This window comes from Chelonia mydas, chromosome 4 (assembly GCF_015237465.2).
Source record: "Chelonia mydas isolate rCheMyd1 chromosome 4, rCheMyd1.pri.v2, whole genome shotgun sequence".
Taxonomy (NCBI): Eukaryota; Metazoa; Chordata; order Testudines; family Cheloniidae; genus Chelonia; species Chelonia mydas.
In genome coordinates this window covers 80,193,488-80,218,659 of record NC_057852.1, presented here as the reverse complement: position 1 = coordinate 80,218,659, position 25,172 = coordinate 80,193,488, and the positions used below count along the sequence as shown (strand labels likewise).

Genomic DNA, 25,172 nt, shown 5'->3' with positions numbered 1-25,172 from the left:
CAGTTTCTCGTTGGAGTCTGTTTTTGAAGTTTTTGTTGTTGTAGAATTGCAACTTTTAGGTCTGAAATTGAGTGACCAGGGAGGTTGAAGTGTTCTCTGACTAGTTTTTGAATGTTATAATTCTTGATGTCTGATTTGTGTCCATTTATTCTTTTGCCTAGAGATTGTCTGGTTTGGCCAATGTACATGGCAGAAGGGCATTGTTGGCACATGATGGCATATACAGTAACTCCTCACATAACGTCCTCCCACTTAACGTTGTTTCAAAGTTACGTCGCTGCTCAATTAGGGAACATGCTCTTTTAAAGTTGTGCAGTACTCCCTTATAACATCATTTGGCTGCCTGCTCTGTACACTGCATGTAAAATTTTGTGGAAGAGCAGCGACTTTACAAGGGAGCATTGCACAAGTTCCTCTTCTCTGCCTCCTCCCTCTTGGACTTTCTGGGAGGGAGGGGGAGGAGTTACTGTATCACATTGGTAGATGTGCAGGTGAACGAGCCTCTTATGGTGTGGCTGATGTGATTAGGTCCTATGATGGTGCCCCTTGAATAGACAGAATAGGGACACCATCATAGGACCTAATCACATCAGCCACACCATAAGAGGCTTGTTCACCTACACATCTACCAATGCGATATATGCCATCATGTGCCAGCAATGCCCCTCTGCCATGTACATTGGCCAAACAGGACAATCTCTCAGTGCACTTCAAAAACAGACTCCAACAAGAAACTGCAGAATTGGAATTAATTGGCAAACTGGACACCATTAAATTAGGCTTGAATAAAGACTGGGAGGGGATGGGTCATTACGCAAAGTAAAAACTATTTCCCCATGCATTTTCCCCCCTACTGTTACTCACACCTTCTTGTCAACTGTTTGAAATGAGCCATCCTGATTATCACTACAAAAGGTTTTTTTTTTCTCCTGCTGATAATAGCTCACCTTAATTAACTGGTCTCATTACAGTTGTATGACAACACCCATTTTTTCATGTTCTCTGTGTGTGTATATATATGTTCCTACTGTATTTTCAACTGCATGCATCTGATGAAGTGGGTTTTAGCCCACAAAGCTTATGCCCAAATAAATTTTAGTTTCTAAGGTGCCACAAGTAGAAAGTACTCCTTGTGGGGTTTTTGTTTTGTTTTTTTCCTGATACAGACTAACATGGCTACCACTCTGAAACCTGTCAATCCAAGGGTGCTCTCTAATAATGCCTGAGATCACTGTAAAATAACAGCTCTGTCTTTTCTGCTGTGGGAAAATGAGGCTTTGCATGGAAACCAAATGATAGTTTGTTTTGATGTTTAATGTCTGTATCCCAGCTAGGGAGTGTTAACATTCTTTATGTGGAGCAGGGATGCTATTGGACTGACGAAATAGTCTCTGAATGTAAGGGGAGTCTGTTGGTTGAAATTGTACAGTTGCAAGGACCTGTCTATCATGCAATCTGTAATGTGTGTGTTTCAGTATATGCGTGGGATATGTCCTTCTTTGCCCCTTCAGTGTTTTTTGTTTTGTTTTGTTTTTTTGAGGGAATGGGAGGGTTTGGGGGTTAGTTTTTTTTTTTTTCTTCAAGAAGGGGAAAACATTTTCAAGCTACGTGTGTGTGTGTGTGTGTGAGAGAGAGAGAGAGAGAGACTGACTTAAAGTCTTGGTGCCATCATTGTGCTGTTCTAAATCAGCCTGTACCTCTGCAGTGCTTTTTCCCTTGATCAATGACAATACTGTTGGAGTACTTTTGTTAGTATTTAACTTAGGACCAAGGGAAGCAGAGAAGTGGCAGATAAATGAGGAAGTAAGATGTGCCGTTTTCTGGGCTGCAGTGAATAATTTTTGTTGGTGATGCACACAAGGAAATATAATCCAGCTTCGTGTTGCTGCGTCTGCAGTACTAACAAGAGGAAGAAGCAGGAAAATATATATTTGTATCACTGCAGTGAGGAGCTAGAACACTGACTACACACTGGGAGTGGCTCTGTAGAATGAGAAGATGCTACTTGTCTGTTAAATTGGACTTCAAACTAAAAAGAACCCAAGTGAGGGTTCCTTCCACCAGGAGTTATAAGGAAATCACCAAGGAATTAATGAAGTTTCCTCAGTGCCTTTTTGATAACATATCAATAATATTCCTCAATAAGACAAGAGAGGCACCAGCAATTGTTGAGATTAACAGGCCAGATAGCATAGTTCCTGCCTTCATCTTGACCTCTGTTGTCCAACAATCCAAGGTCTTTTGCGTAGATTGTTTACTCTCCTTAATCTTATCTCCAGTTTGACAGTCTCAGGAACTTCAGACAACTTCATTAGAAATCTTAACCTCTGCAACACTGAGAATGAGTACACCCATGTGCATACCAGATTTTGCTGCCACTTATTTGTCCCATGCTGCTGGTTCCATGGTAGAGTTTCTTTCAGTCTGTTTGCAGTGTTGTAGCCGTGTTGTAGCCCAGGATATAAGCAAGACAAGGTGGGTGAGGTAATATCTTTTATTAGACCAACTTCTTTTGGTGGAACGTACAACCTTTCAAGCTACACAGAGCTGTTTTTTGGGTCTGGGGAAGGAAGCAGAGTGTCGTCAGTTTGACCTTCTAGGATGATTTTCTTTCCCACCGAAGGACAGGTCAAGAATTGGTAGTAGAGGGGAGGCCGGTCAGAATGGGAGCACAGGCTTATACCTAAAGTTGATCTATGTATATTTTCATCTCTTTTGTTTATTCAAGAAAAAGTATGTAACTTGACTATTTCTCAAGATGCAACTTCTCTGTTCTTTGCTGGAGCATTAGTTATACAGGGGAGGTGGGGGGCTCTCTTTATTAGAGGCTTTTAGGGTCAGGAAGATTCAAATGTCTTAATTCAGTGTAATTGAAAAGTGAAGTTAAATGACAATGTATGTAACAATTAAAATACTGATTTATATCTTTAAAATACTTCTAATCCAGGTCATATTAGTGGGTCATATTACCTGTGAAAAATCAAAATTTCATGGGCTAGAGCTTGTTTTGAAAGTATTTGCAAATACCACATACAATCATATGCATTTGAGGGGGTAGAAAGTATGTTGTTGATGCCATGATCTTAGGCCCTGATCCTTAAAGGACTTGTGCCTGTACTTAATGTTATGCACTATGAGTGCCCCATTGACTTCAGTGGGACTACGTGCTGTAAATAAAATTAAGCATGTGTATAAATCTTTGCAGGATACATGCCTGGTGATACATGTTTCCCTGTCTAAGCAGGATCAAATCTGTGATGTGATGTTTTAGGGACCTCCCCCCCGCCCTCCTCCTGACTGGTAAGGGGTCCTGTCACTGCCTGCCCTGTAACCTTGGGGGCTTTTGTGCTGTGTGGCAGTGGTTCAATTCCCTGACATCAGTAGCCAGCCCACAAGATGTCTTTCACCAGTCTAATTACTTCACTACAGGGTGATGCCAACAGCCTTCCAGTTCCAGGTCCCCCCGCAAATACATCCTCCCCAAGTTCTTAATTACCAGAATGTTCCCCCTCTGGTTGGTCACAGCCCCCAGGGTGTGAAAGCACCAACCAGATACCAGCTTACTTTGGCACACTCCACACAGTTTGCACATCTGAGACCTGCTTGGGGTAAAAATAAATGAAGTTTAATAGAAAAACCACAGATTCAAAGATAAAATAGTGAGGGAAAGCACACAAGTTACACAGAAAAATGTAAAAATGCAATCTCAGCTTTTATACTTTAATAAAATCCCTTTTCTAATTTAAGTTACCTATTGCTTCGAGGTAGTTTCTCAGCATACCCTCTGGCTACAGGAGGGATCCAGCATTCATGAACAGTCATTTGCCATAAGACTGTCCCTCAGGGTGTAGATAAAATAACTTCAGGGCAAGTCTGCACTACAAAATTAAGGCGACTTAAGTTATGTGGACGTATGGCCACCACAGTAATTAAATCTCTTTTGTACATCCCCACTAGCTCCTTCTGTAGGCCGTGCACATCCTCACCAGGAGTGCTCGCACCAGCTGTCAGTGTGGGGTATTGTGGGACACTGAAAGCTGGAGTCCCCGGTGATGGGGCTCCACTGACACTAGGTTGACTGAACTACATTGACCTAAGTGCTACGCCTCTCAACCTAATTCTAGAGTAGACCAAGCCTAAGTCCCGAACCTGTTTTTGAAAGACTGTCCTTTTTTCTTTTTTTCCCCCCTTTTCTTTCAGTCTGTGGTGACTTATGTTTATGTAGAGTGGGGAAATTCCCTCTTGACTTGATAGCCTGGATTTCTCTGTGTCTTCCTATGAACTCTAATGGTCCATCATTGTCTTCCTGGGCTGGACAATGGATCATTACTTAAAGCAAGTTTTGTGTAAATCCCTGTCTTGGGAGGTGCCTCTTCCCCATGCTATGAGGTGTAGTGCATTTTGGAGTATAAATTCTGAGTACAATTTTATTTTCTATATACACCTATACATGGATTCATAACCTCAGTCTGTATACATATCTCATAATGACTAATCAAGTTCAGAACATTACAAACTTTCACAGAAGACCTTACTTGGTATAACAATAATATAGTACGCTATGCAATCAGTTGATTTAACTGCTCATTTTTGGGGTTTAAACATATTTTCCCTTTGGCGTGTCTGGAGTTGATTGTTGCACCCCTCCTTGTGAATCTGATGCTGAAGTTTTGGTCACTGACCATGATGTAAGCTTCGCTTCTACTACACCCTCTTTTCTGGATAGGGTATCGCGCCTTGTTTTCTAACCCCTCAATATATTTAATCTCCATATCATATGCCCGCAAACCTATACTCCATCATAGCAATCTGGAGTTTTTGTTCTGTGGAGCCATACTTATAGTGAATGATTTGTTAACACTATGATCTGCCTATTGAAGAGGTAGGGTCTGGGTTGTTTTACAGCAGATACAGTAGCATAACTCTACTTTTCTATTCGAGTAATTCTATTCAGTGGGAAAGAGTTTTTTTGCTTAGAAATGCAATGGGTGTTTCTTGTTGTCTTCCCATTTCTATTAACACAGCTCTGAGACCTGTGTTGGACACCTCAGTACACAATTAAAAATTTTTTTTTTTTAAAAAAAACCTGGACTGGCCAAAATGGGTGTCTTTGACACAATTTCTTTTGCTCTTATCAGAACCCTTTTGACAGGCATCTGACCAAGTCACTTTTTCTGATTTTGTTTTCTGGAATAGTCCTTGTGATAGGAGCAGCGATGTCACTGAAACCGCCCACAAATTTTCGGTAATAGTTAACCAGACCTATAAATGATTGAACCCTGTTTCTTAGTTTTGGGGACAGGCCAATTCACAGTAGTTTCCTATTTCAGGGGATCTTGGTGGATTTGGCCTCCACCTATCCAATGACCCAGGTAAGAGAGATTTGCTGCCCAACTGTACACTTTGATACCTTGATTGTGAGACCTGCATCCCTGAGGCTTTTCAACACCCTTGCCTCATGTGTTTTGTGTTCCTCCCAGGTGGTGGTAAATATAGCAATATCATCTACAGTGGAGTGCAGACTCCTAGAACCCATGTAGCACCTGCTTGGTCAGCTTCTGGAATGTGGCTCCTGCATTTAATTAATCTGAAGGATAGTACCTTAAACTCAGAAAGTCCAAAATTGGTAAACAAATGCAGTATCCTAGGGTCCTAGAGCCTAGATTCCTATCCAAGCCTGGACGTCTACACAGCAATGAAACAGCCCCACAGTTCCAGTCCGAGTTGACTGGCATGGCCCAGCCATGAGTTTTTATTTGCTGTATAGACATACTCTTAGGGGTCTTCCCCTGACTCTCAGACATTACACGTAGGAGAGGCAATACTCTGTGGTCCTCATCTGCATAGCATATTACATTTGCTATAAGTGTCTCTGTTATAGTAAATGTTCATTCAGTTAATATGTACAGTTAGGGGTACACTCTGACTATAGGGATTCTGTACATTGCAAGTGATTTCACTTAGTCTCCCTGTCACCTCAGAGGGCCCTCCTGGGAGTTCTGCATTTTATGCTTTATACAGGGACTAATACCAGAACCAATTCACCTGTATCAAAGGCTCTTTTACTTGCTTTTTTGTCATGCCACCCTTTATGTATAGCTTGGCTTTTTTCAACATTATGCAGTACCAGCTCCATACTGGTTTTTAGCTCTGCCCTGAATTTAGATACCAGTTCATTCACTCATTCCCCTTCTGAGTCAGTGTTACCTTCCCACAAATTTCTGACCAGGTGTAGGGGGTCTGTGACCTTCCTTCCATATAGGAGGTTGAATGGAGAAAACCCTGTCAATTCTTGGGATACCTTTCTGTAAGCAAACAATAGGAAAGGCAGTAGCGTACCCCAGTCCCTTGCCTTCCTGTCTACATACATTGTTAGCATGGATTTAAATGTCCCATGAAATCTTTCCACTAACCCATTTGTTTCTGGATGATATGGGGCAGACTTTAATTTTCCACAGTTCAGAGAATATGTGGGCCATGAAATTTGACCCCCAATCTGGTCGTATTTCTATTTCAGGGGTGGGCAAACTACAGCCCAATGCGGGCTATATCCGGTCCGGGGGATTGCCAGCCCCGTGACGCCGTGGGTTCCACGCTGCTCCTGGAATCGGCTGGCACCACATCCCTGTGGCCCCTGGGGGAGAAGGGGCAGAGGGCTCTGTGCACTGCCCTCGCCTGCAGGCACCACCCCCTGCAGCTTCCGTTGGCTGGGAATGGGGAACCACGGCCAATGGGAGCTTCAGGGGAGGTACTCACAGGCAAGGACAGCACGCGGAGCCCTCTGCCCCCCTATCCCCAAGGGGCCTCAGGGACGTGGCGTTGGCCGCTTCAGGGAGCGGCAAGGCATGGGGCCAGGGCAGGCAAGCAGGCAGGGAGCCTGCCTTGGCCCTGGTATGCACCACTGCCACTCCGGAGCCGCTCCAGGTAAGCGGCGCCGGGCCAGAGCCCGCACCCCAAACCCCTCCTGCACCCCTCCGGCGCTGGGCCAGAGCCTCCTGCCACACCCTGCACCCCTCCTGCACTGCAAACCCCTGCCCTGAGCCCCTTCCTGCACTCCGCACGTTTCCCTGCACCAGAACCCCCTTCCCTGAACCCCCTTATATACCCCGCACCCCTCCTCTGCTCCAACCCTTTGCCCTGAGCCCCTTCCTGCACACCGCTCCCCAACTCCCTGCCCCAGTCCTACATTCATGGCCCTGCATTCAATTACCCCACCCAGATGTGGCCCTTGGGCCAAAAGTTTTGCCCACCCCTGTTCTATTTGAAAATGCACCCTACTAATTATGGAAACGAGTGCACTTGCCAGTTTCTGCTTCTATATTAGCTAGGGCCACTGCCTCTGGGTATCTGCCAGCGAAGTCGTCTACCACCAATATATATTTATTCCCATTTTTGGATGGTTCAGGGCAGTGTTTCTCAACCAGGGGTACGTGAACCCCTGGGGGCACACAGAGGTTTTCCAGGGGGTATATCAACTCATCTATATATTTCACCTACTTTTAGAACACTCTGCATAAAAAGCACTAGTGAAGTCAGTACAAACTAAAATGTCATACAAACAACAACTTGTTTATACTGCTCTATATACTATACACTGAAATGTAAGTACAATATTTATATTCCAATTGATTTATAATTCTGTGGTAAAAATGAGAATCTGAGCAATATTTCAGTAATAGTGTGGCTGTGACACTTTTGTATCTTTATGTCTGATTTTGTAAGCAAGTTGTTTTTAAGTGAGGTGAAACTTGGGGGTACGTGAAACAAATCAGACTCCTGAAAGGGATATAATAGTCTGGAAAGGCTGAGAGCCACTGGCTTAGGGAGTGGACCAGTAATGTCCATGCCAACCCGATAGAATGCTTCTCCTATTACAGGTAATGGTTGCAGTGAGGCTTTGTGGATACCTAGAGTCTTTTTCCACTTTTGTTACAAGTCATAAGACTGACAGTATTCCTTCTAGGTTTATACCAGGCCAATGAAAATTTTCCTGAAGCCTTTCAAAATCCTCTCTAATCCTAGATGTCCAGTGGCCAAAATGGATGAACATCCTGTGTACCTTCATAGGTTCAAACCGTACACCCCCCTCAGTGTCCTCTGTATGTCCTGAGCTCACCAGAGCTTTGTTCACCTGAGCAGGATGGGTTTGGGTTTGGGACAATACCTCTCAATGTAAAGCTCGGTAGAGTTATACATACAACATTTTCTTGGGCCCTTGTCCTGGGTCAGGGGTTTGTAACTGGGATTACTAGGTGGGTGCCTGTTGGGATATATTTGGCTTCACTTCCCCACTCCTTGCTTTCATGAACAGTTTGGGGACCCACTTTTACATGGGGCCTTTGCCCTTCCCATTGAGACTTTTGTTCAATACCCATTCTGACCCTGTACATGCAAATCAACAGCCCAAGCAGCCACCTGCACTGTATTAGGAGACTTTTCCCATATGGCAGCTCTGATTTCATCTGAGCAAGCATTAAACAAAAATGTTCTTTGGGTAAACAAATCAAACAATTTCCCATAATGCTCTTCTGCCCCTTTACATTGTACCCATTTTTTTCATATAATCACACATTTTATGCATAAACTTCTTATGACTGATATTATCATGCGACTTTAGGTTGGTAAACATGGTATGATCCTGGAATAAGTTGAAACCTTGACAGTATACAGGTTTCAGAGTAACAGCCGTGTTAGTCTGTATTCGCAAAAAGAAAAGGAGTACTTGTGGTCACTTTAGATAAGCTATTACCAGCAGGAGAGTGGGTTTGTGTGTGTGTGTGTGGGGGGGGGGTGAGAAAACCTGGATTTGTGCTGGAAATGGCCCAACTTGATTATCATACACATTGTAAGGAGGGTGATCACTTTAGATAAGCTATTGCCAGCAGGAGAGTGGGGTGGGGTGAGGTATTTTTTCATGCTTTGTGTGTATAAAAAGATCCTCTACACTTTCCACAGTATGCATCCGATGAAGTGAGCTGTAGCTCACGAAAGCTTATGCTCAAATAAATTGGTTAATCTCTAAGGTGCCACAAGTACTCCTTTTCTTTTCTTGACAGTATAGTTTCCTTATATTTATCATAGTTCATGGCCCATGCCAGTTAAGACTTGGAAAGCTATACCTGAAATTTTGGAAACCAGTACAGATATTTGTTTCCCAATAGGGATGCCATTGGCCTGGCATATATTTCAAAAGCAGTAAAATATTCTATGCCGTTTGAGTCCTTAAAACATGGACACAGTCTGTCCCAGCTGAGTGAGTTCCGGCAGGGATTACCTATGGGTTGTGGAATACCTTTTTGATGCTCCAGTACTCTGAGCTGCATTTCTTGTGCCTCCATTTGCTGCTTGTGTGCACTCTCTTCTGCTTTGGTCACTGCCATTTGTCGCTGCTCCTCTGCCGCCTCATTAGCCTTGGTTGTGTGGATCGATTCCATCTGTTGCTCCTCTGCCTCCTTGCTGACTGCCTTCTCTTGGAGTCTGAGCCATCTGCACCTGGTACTCATATGCCTCCTTGACCCTGTGGAGCTGCAATTTAATCAGCTGTACCTGAGCACCAATTCCTGCAGGGGATTAAGATCTGGTTGGTGTCCCAACTCTGGTTCATCTCCACCTGTACCCTCCTACTTCTGCTTAAAATGCTCAGTGAGCATGGTTCTCAGATCCTCTATTGATTTCCCCTTGTGGGGTAAACTATATTGCAAACATGAGCTTCAAAGTTTTTTTTTATCCATTGTGTCCAAGGACTCTCTGGCTCTTTTCCCCCTTTCCTGGTTGTACTTCTCTTAACCCGAAATAAACAAAAGAAAATAATAAACGTTAAGCTTGTACTTTGCTCCCCACACATTTGAATCCATTAGGGACTGTTTAGCAAGTGTTTGGAATGTGAACCTCAGTTTGCTGATATTGGAGTGAAACTTTGGTAGTGACTGTGCCACTCTGTTTTGGGGACTGGTAAGGGGTTCTGTCACTGCCTGCTCTGTAACTTTGGGGACCTTTGTGCTGTGTAGCTATAGTTCAATTCCCTGATACCAGTAGCCAGCCTGCAAGCATAAGATCTCACCCTGTCTCTCACCAGCCCAGTTACTCTTTGCAGGGTGACACCAACAACCCTTCCAGTCACGAGGCTCCCCACATCCATCCTTCCTGAATTCTTAATTTCCAAACATTTGGACAGTTCCTTTCTGGTTTGAGTGCCCCATTGATGGGACTACTTGCAGTACATAAAGTTTAATATGTATATGAATCTTTGCAGGACTGGGGCATTCTCAGTAGACTGGTTTAAAAGATGCTTGGTGAGACGTTTCTATATCTAAGCAGGATCAAGTCTGCGATCAAGGGCAAGAATTTTCATCCAAGTGCTGTTCCTTAAAATAGGATTGGTGCTCCTTTGCACCTTGGAACAGTCCCAGAACGTGGACAAACAGAGACCCAAGTTCCCTGAATCCTATAATTAACAATTATCTCAGCATATCTGTCTGGTCATACAGAGTGGTTTATATGCTTATGAAGTGAATCTACAACTTAAAATGAGGAAAGCACTAAAAAGAATATCAGCTAATAACCTTATAAAATACATCTCACTCTTTTAATATATTTAGTTCTTTTTGTAAGTGTGGAATCTGTGATAGAAAAATATTTCTCCCACAAAGCTCTATACATCTTCCCTGAAGAGTAGGGTTTTTTCAAAGCTGTGGGACTCCTGAGGGTGTCCCTGCTTAACTACCTCTCCAGAAGCATTTACAATTTTTTCAGATATCAACAAGCTTCTTAAGGCTTGTCTACACTTACAGCGCTGCAGTAGCGCAGCTGCAGTGCTTAGTGAAGATGCTACCTGTGCTAACGGGGTAGCTTCTCTTGCTGGCGTAGGTATTCCACCGTCCCAAGAGATGGTAGCTCTGTCAACAGGAGGAGACTTCTTGTCGATATAGCGCTGTCCACACCGTGAGTTCGCTCAGTATAACTGCGTCACTTGGAGTGTGGATTTTCCACATCCCTGAGTGACGTAGTTATATCAACATAAATTGGTTGTATAGACAAGGCCTAAATCAACTAAATTTTGCACTGAGAAGAGTAGGTAGGAAACTTGCAAAATTTTTATCTTTAGAGAAACGCAGCAACTTAATCATAGACTCAGAGGACTAGAAGGGGCTGGAAGAGGTCATCTCGTCCAGCCCCTGCATTCATGGCAGGACTAAATATTATGTAGACCATCCCTGACGGGTGTTGTCTAACCTGTTCTTTAAAATCTCCAATGATGGAGATTCCGCAACCTCTCTAGGCAATTTATTCCAGTGCTTAAACACCCTGACAGTTAGCAAGTTTTTCCTAATGTCCAACCTAACCCTCCATTGCTGCAGTTTAAGCCCATTGCTTCTTGTCCTATCCTCAGAGGTTAACAAGAACAATTCTTCTCCCTCCTCTTTGTACCAATCTTTTATGTACTTGAAAACTGTAGTCATGAATAAGTTAACCTGGGACGACAAAAGCGAAGAGGTGTATCAATTGTGCCTTTCAATTATTGTTACAGTGTTTCCAGTTAAATGCATCTTATCCAGTTGCTAACGAACAAAAAATGAAACTGATGGGATTGGAATATTTTATATTGTTCTGACCTAATGTATGCTGTACGTTAGTTTCACTTTCTTTCTACATCTGCTCTAGTTCAGGTGTGGAGAACTTCAACCATAGAGGTCATACTTTCTGTATGGTGCTAATATTATTGAGTATGTGCTGGTCAATAGGTTGGTCTCTTGATTTTCCACCAAGGTTTTAATCAAGGATGAAGGGAAGCCAACAAGCTCTCATTGGGCCTGAGAGGAGATGTGAAAACATATATTGAAGAGAACCCAGCCATCTTACCTTTTTATTGTTTGGTTTGTCTTTAAAGAGGGAGGATTTTCTCAGAAGAGAGAGTCCCATCACAGTTTTATTTTCTATCATCTGTTAAGGCCTTGCAGAAAGACCTGCCTTGCATAGAAATATACCAGGCAAAATGAGTACAATGCTGTTGTCAACAGAGTTGCACTTTTTCAATGAAATCATACGTATGACTGTCCCCAGAACTGTCTAGAGATAACCATGTTCTTAATGATCTTAACATGACCATGCAGGAAAATACAGCACTCATTTACACCTGCTGTCATTTACACCTTTGAAGCCACTTTGTGATCACCAGAGAAAACTGTTTTCTTAAGCCCCGTCTATGTTAAAAAATTGACCCGACTGTCATGTTTAACCAACCACCAGTTGTTGCTGTTATGATATCAGTATGGACGGGGATTTCATTTTTAAAAATAATCTGTGCTAGCAGAAACTGTGCTATAGACTGGCCTCCTAGCAACAAACAACCTGATCCCACAGGCCTGACTCAAGCAACATTACAGACTTCTTTGGCAGTTTTGTCCTAATCAGGCATGCAGGATTGGCTGTGTCAAGTGTGGACACGTGTGTGTTACAGTTGTGTCTATCTGAAACTTTATTTGACAGTTATTTGAAAGACCAAATAGATTAAAGATCTAGCAGTATAGTCAAACTATATGAGCCTTTAAGCAACAGTCAAAATAATCAGTTTGTAAAGTAGGAGGTCTCACACTCTGTTGCTCATTGCATGTCATGGGCTACTGCTATGGCTAATTATTTTAAATGAGGTTAAATGTCTGTATTTTATCAATACCCATAAATATATTCAATTCTGGAATCTCACCACTGAGAAGACAAAAGACTAGCCTATAACTGAGTCCCTTTAGGGTAGAGTTGGGTGAGAGAGAGGGAGGAGAGAAAAAGGAGAATTTTATTTTCAGAACCAGCAGCTTTAATATACTTAGGAGAAGTGAGATATGGGTCAGAATTCTGATTCTTTAAAACAAAAATTCTTGGATGGATTGGTTAGCAAGGGGAAGCACTTTTATAAAATTTAAGACCCCAGAGGATGGGCCAAATTCTTCTTTCACTTATACATGGGCTATCCCACTGGAGTCTGAGTAAAAAAACTGCATTGTTGGGCCCCATGTACACTAGAAGCTGACCTGTTGCTGACTGTGCAATGGCCTCCCCATTATAGGTGTAAACCAGAAAACAAACAAACAATGTTTTCAACACCATTTCAAAAAGTTTGGTTGAAACATGGGGCCATGTGAATGTATGCAGCATTTCCCTATCCCAGAAGTGGCCAACCTGAGCCTGAGAAGGAGACAGAATTTACCAATGTACGTTGCCAAAGAGCCACAGTAATACATCAGCAGCCCCCCATCAATTCCCTCCCCCCGCTCCCAACGCCTCCCGCCCACTGGCAGCCCCAGCAATCAGTGCCACCTCCTCCCTCCTTGCACCTTCCGATCAGCTGTTTCATGGCATGCAGGAGGCGGGGCGGGGGGAGGTGGAGGAGCGAGGGCACGGCAGGCTCAGAGGATGGGGTGGGAAGGGGTGGAGTGGGGGCAGGGCCTGTGGCAGAGCCAGGGGTTGAGCAGTGAGCACCCCCCGGCACATTGGGAAGTTGGCACCTGTAGCTCCAGCCCCAGAGTCGGTACCTGTACAAGGAGCTGCATGTGGCTCCGGAGCCATAGGTTGGCCACCCCTGCCCTATCCTGTTGCAGTGGGATGCTAAAGGTCAATATAGGCCGAGTTCGAGAGTATCATGCGTCTAACGTTCCTGCTTCCAGCTGTCAATCTGAGCACGTTAAGAACAAGATTGCACTCCAACTTGTCTCCCCCATAGCAATGCCAGGTGGTACCAACTGAACCAAGAAATTGGCTGGAAGTTTTTTCTTGCAGGTGGCTTGAGCTCTGAGGGGCCAGATGTACAAAGGTATTTAGGTGCCTAAGGATGCAGATAGGCACCTAGAGGGATTTTCAAAAGCACACAAGTAAGTTAGATGCCTAAGTCCCCCTGACTTGAAGTGGAACCAATGGGTCTTGAAATCATTGGGAATTAGGCATGTAGGTGCTTTTGTAACCCCTCTTCATCTTTAGGTGCCTAAATACCTTTGTAAATTTGGCCCTGAGTTCTTAAATTTAGTGTAAAGTGGGAAACAGATCCCTTGTAATCCTATGGCTCTATGACACATAGCTATTAATGCTAAGGAGAAATGGAGAGGGATGTGTAGGTGTGCAGAAGAGGCACAGCTGCTCTATTTACAGTGCAAATACTAAACAAAGGCTGGGTGTGGGAGATGGTATGGGAAAGGCTAGAGTGAAAGAACTTGCCAGGCTAAGTATTACATAGACCTCATGTTAGTTCCTGGTTTTCATTTGTTTGTTTTGAAATTGATATATTCCAATGAGAGGTGAGTCCAGGCTGGAGTTATATGACAGGCAATAGTACTTCCCACTTCTATGCTATTTTCATTGGAGGATTTCAAAGTTCTTTGCATGCTTTAATTACCTAAATGGCACAAAGTGGCTTTCCCATTCTTTTTTTAAAGCACTCCCATCGGAACCTCTAGGCACATGTACACAAAAAAAGAAAAAAAGAAAAAAGTAATAAAACAAACATACAGAGAGAATCTTGGAGAAAAGATGAAGCTTTGCAGCGTGAACTGAAGGCCCCCAAATACAGGCTCCGGCACTTATGAGGGAAGCAAATTGCAGAGTTATGGACCCTTCTCTAAAAACACCCTGTCTCCCTCCATGAGATGCCATGATCTTACTTTGTCATCACAAAGAGAGTTATCTGTTGGAAGAGGAGGATACGTCTAGTGTTCTATAATTTCTGGGATACAGAATTTATATTCGGGATTTTCCACAAATTCCTACTATAGATTAATTACTTACTGGTTAAGATCAAGTTTTTTACTGCATTGTTAATTTAGCTGAGTTGCACATCCTGTATATTTTATGGTATGCACATAACAACATAAACAGAATTATTTCAAACCTATACATTTAACAAGAAAAATAGAACACAAAATGACATTTTATGGCCAAGTTAACATTACAGTAGAAACTTAACTTTTACATTTCCTGATTTTGTTTTCCACTCTAACTATGCACCAGTACCAATGCCTTAGTGTAATTTTTCTATTTTTAAATTATTTGTTACCTGAGCTAAATTAATCCTGTGTTAATACTGTACTTTTGTGTAAAGGAATGGTGGACTTGCAGCTATTTTAGAAACCACAATATTCTGTCATATCAGGTGTGGTCAGTGTTCTCATTCTGAGAAAGAACTGCCTGGAGATGTTTCTGAAAATGTTACAGCTTTGTTTTCTATAGCAGAACTCTGAACATTGCCTCTGAGGAGCATTGCCTGGGCTCGTATATACTTTGTTTAACAGAACTTTAATAGTGGCTTTGCTTGCTCCTCTGTGGAAGCGTATCCCAGACAGTGCCCACAATCTCCTCCAACTGGACATTATTTAGAGGGTTTTGGTATTTTGGTTTTTGTTTTGAAATAAATAGGCCTTAAACCCTCTCTCCTAAAGACCTTTGATCAGACTGAATGGGTGTGGCCTAATACACTTGATATATGCTACCAACAGCAGATAGAGTTCTGCCTTGGAAGATCCCTAGTCTGGAGAAGAGAAGAGAGCACTGCACCTGCAGAGGAAAAGCAGGGAGACCCCTCTGGGGGCATCCGTCTCCATGGGAGAAAAGAGAGAGCCACACAACTCTGTACTTCCACCCCACACAAGACCAGCTTCTCTTGAGCAGTGGTGTTGGCAGCTGCATCTCTTCTCCTGGCTGGACCCAAGGTGGAGCTCACTGTATTACCAGGCTGAGGGCTGGGCACTTCAAGTTAAATTAGCTGCTGCTCCCTTGAAGATGCTGATGGGCTCCCTCCTCTTTGCCTCTTAACTAATTAGTTCCCCAAAAGTAGGCCTGCAATTTTTGTCCTGGATATTTTGGCTTCTACACAAATAAATACAATATGTCCTCTTGCTGAGCTTCAGTGCCCGCGCTTGGAACAGTGAGGGCTGCATTGCACCTTGCCAGGATATATTTACATAGTTTACATGAAGAAATGCACCCAACCACAATATTTGCTTGTGCTTGTATGTTCCTTGACAGATTAATAGAAAATGCGGTTGGTTGAGTTCACCAGCAACAGAAATTTTCAGTTGCTCAACTTTTGTTCTGCTGCAGTTTTGAGGAGATGGTGTCTGTAAGGGGGCGACTTTTAAGGCTCTCCTGGGCTGCATCTTGTCCCTGATGTATGAACAAAACATGCAGTTGACTTGCGGGAAAGCTAGATACTGCATTTAGGGTTCAGTCCAAACAGTTCTGTCATTTCTGTCACAGAGGATTCAGTGAATCAGCCCTGAGCACAGCTTAAGATACGTACATACTGTTTCATGGATCTGAATTCTACATGAACTCATAGATACGGTTCCTGTTCTGCAGACATTTTTCAAAACACCTTACCATGTAAGCAAGCAAGCCTGCTTTGCTGACTCACATGACAGCTTTGTTTCCTGGGTCTGAATTCTACATGAACTCATAGATACGGTTCCTGTTCTGCAGACATTTCTCAAAACACCTTACCATGTAAGCAAGCAAGCCTGCTTTGCTGTGACTCACGTGACAGCTTTGTTGGCAGGCCTCTGACACAGAGACTGAAACTTTGTACATGGATTCAGCTATGGTCAGTTTCTGGAGATTTGGTTGTTTTTTTCATATCTGAAGGTGATGGGGCTAAGCTGTTAATAATTTTCTATGTTATTTTGAAGTTCTTAGTCATTTTAGTTAGTGACTGTAAAGAAGGCTGAAGTTGAAACATTTTGTGGCTTGCTCTACACAGCCTTTCCAAGATAATAGCACGAGGCAGTATGTTTGCTAAGAGCTTATGGTGATCATGCTTGTTAAAATTTTGCCTTTCTGTTTGCTAAACATTTTAAAGAGCCATATTTTGCCCTCAGATTTTAAACATATCTCCTTTGGGCAGTGAGAGGAAACCTTAATTGTGAGTCAGCCTGATATTTGTAATCCCATCGGAAAAAGAACAAACCCATTTACACTAATCTCATTGCTATCCACTTTCAAATATATGGCTCTGGCCCCTTTAAAAGTGTGGTGAAGTACAGAACAATTGCAGAGTGGGGAAGCTGGAAGTAATGCAAAGTTCTTTCCCTTTTGACATAAAGAACAAACAGAGAAACAAGAGGAATTTGGGGTGAAAAACCCAAAGTAAAAGTCTTTGAACATGGAAGTGATTGATTGCAGGCTCCTCAACAGTTTTACTGTGACTCTTAAATCTATATCTAGTATCTAGATCTCATGGTCATTGGCACCTTAGAAATGCCTGGGACAAGTTAAAGTTTTCTTTAGCAGGTTCAAGACTTTGTACTCCGGTGTGAATAATTTACAGGTACAAACAATGAAACAACATCAAGTTTGTGTGGTGTGTGAGAGAAGCAAGTTTGGGTCTAAACTAGCTACACTGAGATACAGGCAAGAGGCTTGAAGAGCACTGATTCCTATGTATTGTAAACTGTAAAATAGTTGCTAAAGAAATCAGGGACTAGATGGCTCAAGGGGTTGGTAATGGGACAGGAAGACCCAGCTTGCCCTCAGGTAGAGTGACAATTGCTACCAGATGGTTGCCCAGTGAATTACAGTATACTCCCATTTATCCAAAACCCTATTATTCAAATCTCTTCCTTGTCCTCCGTCATGAGATACTTGAGACGCATGCTCTCTGCAGCATGTATCTCATGCAGGGGGACAAGGGAAGGATTTGGATAATGCAGAGGTTTGGATAATAGAGCAGAGACTAGCAGTGGAGGACTCCACCCTGCTGCTTAATGGCACCGGTGTGGCTGCAAGGCTGGTGACATCTCATCCCTGCAAGCACAAAGTACAGGGAAGGCTGTGGTCCTGGCAGGACAGAACAGAGTCCTGGCCAGATGTCTCTGCTCTGTCCTGTCGAGATCGCAGCCTTCCCCTGCACCTTGCGCCTGCGGGGATCGGGTGTCACTGGCCCTGCGGCAGCGCTGGAAGCCCTCCGCAATCCCGCTGTCACAGGAGTGAGTGAGCAGGGTATACCAGGCATCCCCAGCCAGGACTGTGGGGGAAGAGCCCCCTCTCCTGGGGGAGGCTACCCCGCAGCTGAATGGCTCCTTCCCTCTTGATTATCTGAACTTCCAGTTATCCAAATGAAATCCATATCCCCCATGCTAGTTGGATAATCGGGAGTATGCTGTATTACACTGTAAAATACATTGGGAGGCTCAAGCAAGTTCCAGATGGACAGGTATCCATACCACAGAAAGAGCCCTCCCAGAGGGACAGAGGACTGACTGGGTAAGGGTTTGAATTGTTCGTTCAGTTTAGAGGTGATACCGCCACAAGGTCAAAGGTGAGGCCTGGGAAAGCTTCACTTTTGCTGTCTGTGCTGGACCTGATGGGTGGACAAGCAGAACATCAGTCTCAAGGACGGTCAGTCAGAGGCTGTTTACCAGCCCTGTGTTCACACGCTTCTAAAATAAACAATTCAAATTTGCCTGTTATCGCTAAGAAAGAAAAATCTTTTTTTCTCCCTAGGACACAGTTCTGTAACTGTAACACTGTCCCTTGTTTTCTTCATCTTCTTCTGCTAAAGGTAACGATGCCTGTGGAAAGAATGCGGATGCGTCCATGGCTGGAAGACCAAATAAATTCAAACACAATACCAGGGTTAAAATGGCTAAATAAGGTAAGATTTGTACGTATTTGATAAACAGATCAATTGTCACAGGGTCTGAAGCGTGGTTGCTTAGATCTAATTCTCATGGCTTCCTGTGAGGCAAAGCAAGGAGGATAGGCAGAGTTGAGCTGTTCTTGCTGAACCTGTTCTTCTAGCTCTGCGTTCAGGATTTGAGGAGCTATTTTTGCTTATCAGATCAGTGACTCTTTTAAAAACCATTTTTCTTCCTCTGCCTTCTTTTGTGGGAGCAGGTGCTATGGAAACTCCACTGCTTTACGCTGGGAACAAAGTGCAGAGCCAAACAGCTGCAGTGGGTCTTGAACAGCATGCTCTTCTGAACTGTAACAGTCTACTCTGCATTAACCCTTGAGCTGATATGCTGATCCCTGCTTGGAGCATGGGTACTTAGCTGATTTCATTGCTGCAGGCTGTATGGTAGAACTTAGAAGGGTAATGGGTGTCTTTTCCCATATAAGTCCCAATCAGCATTCTGTACTTACCCAGAACTCTCAGGGGGAGATTAAGATGTTCAGAGAATATAGGATCAAGCCCCAGAACACCAAACAAATGGTTTTCTTGAGCTAATTTTTAAAAAGTTCAAAATAAATCTAAGGCCTAAAAAAACCCAAGTAAAATCACATGTATTCTTACTAAGGAAAATATTAATTTATCACATATAAAAGCATGAGTCAGTTATTTTCAGCCATAGTGTGCTAATTTATCATTTAAAGGCATGGGAAATGTTATTAAGCCATGTTCTGATGTATAGAAATGTAGGATTTGCCATTCAAGGTCAGACAGTGATCCAATTAGTTTGGTACCCTTTTTCCAATAGTAACTTGTTGCTTATGTGATCTGCTTTTGAACTGATGCATGATATTTAGCTTCTATTATTTTTATCTTAGCGTACATAACTGTAAATGCTAGCGGTCACAAAATTATCAGGTACTTTTTAAAATTCATCCATAATATTTTGTCTCAATAACCTCTTGCAGCATTGAATTTCACATGCTGTGACTTTATGCTGGGTAAATAAATATTTTCTTTTATCTGTCCCCAAATTAGCTGCCTCCTAATCTTGAGTGTGCTAGTTCTTGTATTATGGACCACAGTAAAAAGGAGGGACTGATCAGTTTTGAAAGTTCCCTTTGTAATTTGAATACTACATTCAGGTCCCTACTGAATCTTCTCCTTTGCTGTCTGTAGTCAGTCATATATCATTTCTTCCATACCTTGGATCATCTTCATTGCCCATTTCTGGAAATGTTCATTTTCCACTGAATCTTTCTTAAAGCAAGGCTGTCCATACAGGGCACAGTACTCCAGATGCAGGCATACCACTGTTCAACAGAGTGCTATCGTAGCATTTTCTATATTTTGTTTCACACCCTACTTTAATACACCAAAAAAAAACCCCTATTTGCTTTGTTTGCTCTGCACTGAGAAGACCTCTCCAGTGAGCAGTTGACTCCTTAGTGTGTTTGTTCAGACAATCCTGGGAATTCAGAGCCCATAAACACATCAAGGTAGACTGTAAGGCACACTGTTGGGTTGTTTAATATTTGCAACTATTCTGTCTAGATCAAGATGTTACAATGGTTATCCGCCCTTGCGCTTCTGGGTGTAAGCTGTTTGCGCAGAGGAGCCATAATGTATTCTTTGTTCCATTATACCATATTACCCAACTGGCCAGGCCGTGTTGTGCTAATAAAATATTTTGAATTTGGATTTTTTTTTTTAAAGCAGAAGACATTGGCTGCTACCAGGAGCAGAATACCAGATTAAAAGACCAGCCATATGACCAATGTTCAGTGCAAAGTGACGCACACTAGAAAAAATAATCCCAATTATACACACACAATGTTGGATTTAAATTAGCTGTTACTACTCACTCAAGAAAGTAGTAGTTGGAGTCATAGCAGATAGTTCTCTGAACACATCTGCTCAATGTGCAGCAGCAGTCAAAAAAGCTAACAATGTTAGGAACCATTAGGAAAGGGATCGATAATACAAAATATCATAATGCTGCTACATAAATTCAGGGTACGCTCAGACCTTGAATACTACATTCAGTTCTGGTCACCACATCTCAAAAAAGATATATTGGAATTTGAAAAGGTACAGACAAGGGCAACAAAAATTATTAGGGGTATGGAACAGCTTCCATATAGGGAGAGATTAAAAAGACGGGACTTTTCAGCTTGGAAAAGAGACAACTATAGAGGTCTATAAAATCATACATGGTATGGAGAAAGTGACTTGGAAAATATTATTTACTCCTTCACATAACACAAGAACTAGGGATCACCTGTTGAAATTAGTTGGCAGCAGGTTTAAAACAAATAAAAGGAAGTACTTCTTCACACATTGCACAGTCAACCTGTGGAACTCATTGCCAGGGAATGTTGTGAAGGCCAAAAGAATAACTGGGTTCAAAAAAGAATTACTTAAGTTCGTGCAGGATAGGTCCATCAATCGCTATTAGCCAAGGTGATCAGGGATGTGACCCCATGCTTCGGGTGTCCCTAAACACTCGAAATTTCCCTGTTGTGTTCATTCCATCTGAAGCACCTGGCACTGGCCACTGTCAGAAGGCAGGATACTGGGCTAGATGGACCATTGGTCTGATCCAATATGGCTGTTCCTACAGTCTTATACTTGTATATGGCATCTGATCTTTCCCCGAAAATTCACATACCTTCATAGTTGCTTCTTACAATGTGAAATGGCTTCCTGAATCCACTTCAAAGTGTTTCTAATTGCAGCTGATCACTCCAGCAATGAGTCATTTAAACCAAAAATAATTCCTATATTTAAGTGTAAATCCTGACCATAAACAAGGCAGCACATGTAATCTATGGTTCGTAAGGCAAAGATTTTGGCATGGGTATTTTTATTAGAAATAATGGACAGAACACAGGCAATAAACAGTAAATCACAGAAGTCCCAGCTCCATGATAGAGGGGCTAGAGTCCCAGCCCCGCTGCCTGGGGCTGAATTATTGGAATTTTCAGGAAGTTGAAGAGGTCTCGTAAAATCACGGAATCTGTGACAGACTTGTAGCCTTAATGATAAGGTATCATTTGCACCCACAGCTTGTTTATACACTAAAGCTATGGTTTGCCAATTGTAGAAGTTGTGGGGTTTAGGTGCTGTTTTTGTTCACCATAGTTCTGCAGTGGTTCATGATAAAGAAAAGAATCTGGGTAGAATAAACAGTATACCTGCTATTACAATACACAGCTTTTAAGTTGTATTAAATGTAAAGCCTTAAAAGTTCAGTATTGGGACTTTCATAGTTCACTTTCATGGGGAATATTGTCAGTTTTCATAAACAATATTATGTTGGCTAAATGGCATCTCAAGTAGTTACATTTTACTTACCTAACTTCTCCATTTAAAAGTGCATGGAGCATTGATTTCTTCACTTCCTGTCCTGTCCTGGATTTTGCTTTAGAACAGATGGATGCAGCCACCTGTTCACAAGGGCATTCAATGAAACTGAAAAGAAACATGTTTCGTATTGAAAAAGGGTTATTTCCGGTATCCAACCCATATTTAACATGTGGAACTTGTGGCCACTGATATCACTGTAGTCAGGAGTATAGTAGGCTTCAAGAAAAGATTAGATGATTCTATGACTAATGAGACCATCTATGGTTATATTGGATTGGATTGATTTTTATTTTACATGATATTAATCCTTATGCTTCAGGCCACAAACCAACTGGAGTTAGGAAGAACTTTCCCCTGCAGGCAGACTGTTACATAACTGACAACTAAAAGTTTTCTTGCACCTTCCTTTGAAGTTTGAAGCATTAGGTACTGACGGCTGTTAGCAACAAGATCCTGGACAAATGGACCAGTGATCTTAGTCAGCATGACAATCCCTATAGGGCTTTTATGAACCATCCTATAGAATGGAAGTAAATGTAAAATCACTGCTCATAAACTTTGCTGATGACGCAAAGATTGATGATATGGAAAATAATGAGGAGGATAGAGTAGTCAAACAGAGCAATCTGGATCGTTTGGTAAGGTAGCTGGGTCTGTTCAAACAAAATGTGTATTGATTGATACGAGCCAAATGGAAAGTTAGACACCTGGGAACAAGGAATGCGGGCCGTATCCTAGGGGCTGTGTCCTGCAAAGCAGTGACTGTGGAAAGGATTCAGGGATCAGAGTTAGAGCCCTGTGAAATTCTACTTGCTCTTTATATTTTTTGGGGGAGGGGGGGTAGACGGGGGAGGATTTTGTTTTATTTCATTTCTTCTGTGGGAGTGGGAGAGTGGGTCTTGCCCCGAGGGTCGGAGGTCTTTGCAGGATTGGGTGCTGCTCTGGGAGGGGGTGGTGGTGTGGAAGTGGGAGGCGCTTTGGATGGGGTCAGGTCCTAACTGTGAGGAGTGGGGGTGGTGAGACTTGGAGGGGGGTTGCAGAGCGAGCCTGTCCTGCTCTCACCCTGCAGTGACGGCTCCTACAGACGTGAGGCTGGGCCTGGTTCCTCACTCTCTGCGTCATGACCTGATGAGAGGTGGCAGAGCGAGCCCATCCTGCACTCATCCTGCAGCAGAAGCTCCTGTCCTGTGGAGCTGGGCCCAGACCTTCCCACACCAGGCATTGCAACCGGCTGTATGGGGTGGCAGAGCTACTCAGGTTTGGCCAGCTGGGCCTCCATTATGACAGCGAGGTGGCTGGGCCAATCCTGAGTCGTGCTGCAACCTCATGTGCCAAGTCGCAACACCACTCACCAAAACTGAGTGATGCTGCGACCCCACGTGCTAGGTTACAATGCCCAGAGCAGGGAGCTGGGCCCAGTCCTGAGGACAGGAGCCGCTGCTTCAGGGGAGTATTTTGGTTTTTCTTATACATTGATTTTCATTTCATGTCATGTCATTTTGAATTATTCAAAACCAGGGGCTCTAGTCCTAGTAGACAAGCAACTCAACATGACCTCCCTGTGAGATGATGTGGCACAAAGGGCTAATGCCATCCACGGATGTATAAACAGGGGAGTAGTGAGCAGGAATAGGGAGGTAGTTTTGCCACTCTACATGGTCAGAGGAATTCAAATTGGAAATAAGACAAACCTTTTCAACAATGACGGTGATTAACCATCATCTCTTGATGTCTTTAGCTCAAGACTGAATGCCTTTCTAGAAGATATACTTTAATCAAACACAATTATTGGGTGCAGTGCAGGAGTAACTGCATGAAATGTAAGGACCTGTGTTATGCAGGAAGTCAGACTAGCGTAGGTGCTGGAACTAGGGGTGCTGAGGGTGCGGCAGCACCCACAGGCTTGAAGTGGTTTCTATCATATACAGAGTTTATAGTTTGGTTCAATGGCTCTCAGCACCCCCACTATGCAAATTGTTCCAGCAGCCTTGCAGACTTGATGATCTAATGGTCCCTTTCGGCCTTAAAAGTCTATGAATCTATGAATCTGAGCTCTCGTAAATTCTATAGAAGTTAATCAAGTTCTCTAGGTTTTTATATTAAGTTTCTGTAGTACACCATTTGTTTCATCCCTGTTAGATTGTATAAGACACTTCCATAAAGTGTACTTACTGCCATCTTCAACATGCTCAAACATCTCTCAGGCTCAAACCCATCTTTTATTAATGTACAAGGTGCACAGTAAATATTACGCAAAGAAAAGAAGAGGATAATTGTATATTTAAACCGGCCTTGCAAAAATCCACTCATTCATCTGGGACAAGTATTTTGTTAACGAGCAAGAAATATATTATTAGTATCTTCATTGTTGTTAAGTTAAATGCAGGCGATGGAATTTTGTGCTAGGGCTGATAAATTTTCACAACAATTTTGAAATGATGTTTAGAAAACACATCTGGCCCCAAACTTTTATAGTGTTTTTGCCTTGTTTTGTTCTCCATCTGTTCTTTTGGTTTCAGTATTGCTTTGTTGATTGTTATATTCCCCCTTGCTGCATGACCATCTCTCACTTTGATACTCCTCTTAGTTCATGACACACAGATTGTGTATTATCCCAGGGAATATGCTTGGAGAAAAGGTTCAGGGCAGCACTGAGCTGGAGCTAGGGATTGCTAAATCATTAACTTGAACCATTACTGCTGTGTCTTATGTTGCAGTGCTGTTTGTGCTTCCTACCAGGATGGTGCTGGTTGGGAGCACTGATATTACTGACATGCATTAAGGCTTTGGGCCTGTCCTTGCTGGGTTTGGATGCAGTGATGCTTTGGACCCAAGCGCAGTGGGGGTGGGCAAAGAGCTTTCACCCTAGATATGATCAGTTATAGCTGGGGAAGGCGGAGAGCTTCTTTTCAGACTGATCACTGTTTTGCAGGGGAGAAAATAAGAAGGCAAAGGGAATAAATGAAAGGACATTGCCTATGTATGGAGAATGAGTGGGAAGAATGATGAGAGAGAGAGAAATGGACATCACATGTCAAACGTATTTTACCAAATTAAAGGGAAGAGAGAAAAAAATGAGACTAGAAGAATAAAAATGAACATAACTATATGATCCTAACAAATGAGAGAGAAAAGTTTGAATGGAATCAGAAGCTGA

The 25,172-nt window shown here is 42.8% G+C and overlaps 1 protein-coding gene across 6 annotated transcripts in view; it reads left to right on the top strand.

Annotated features, from left to right (window-relative positions):
- IRF2 (interferon regulatory factor 2) overlaps positions 1–25,172 on the top strand; it is a 64,583-nt gene that overhangs the window by 12,061 nt on the left and 27,350 nt on the right. For all 6 annotated transcript variants that reach the window (XM_007054465.4, XM_037897606.2, XM_037897604.2 and 3 more), the window contains one exon: positions 18,536–18,628. In XM_007054465.4, the coding sequence (XP_007054527.1) occupies positions 18,542–18,628 (87 nt within the window). In that variant the 5' untranslated portion in view covers positions 18,536–18,541. The remainder of the gene's footprint in view (positions 1–18,535; positions 18,629–25,172) is intronic.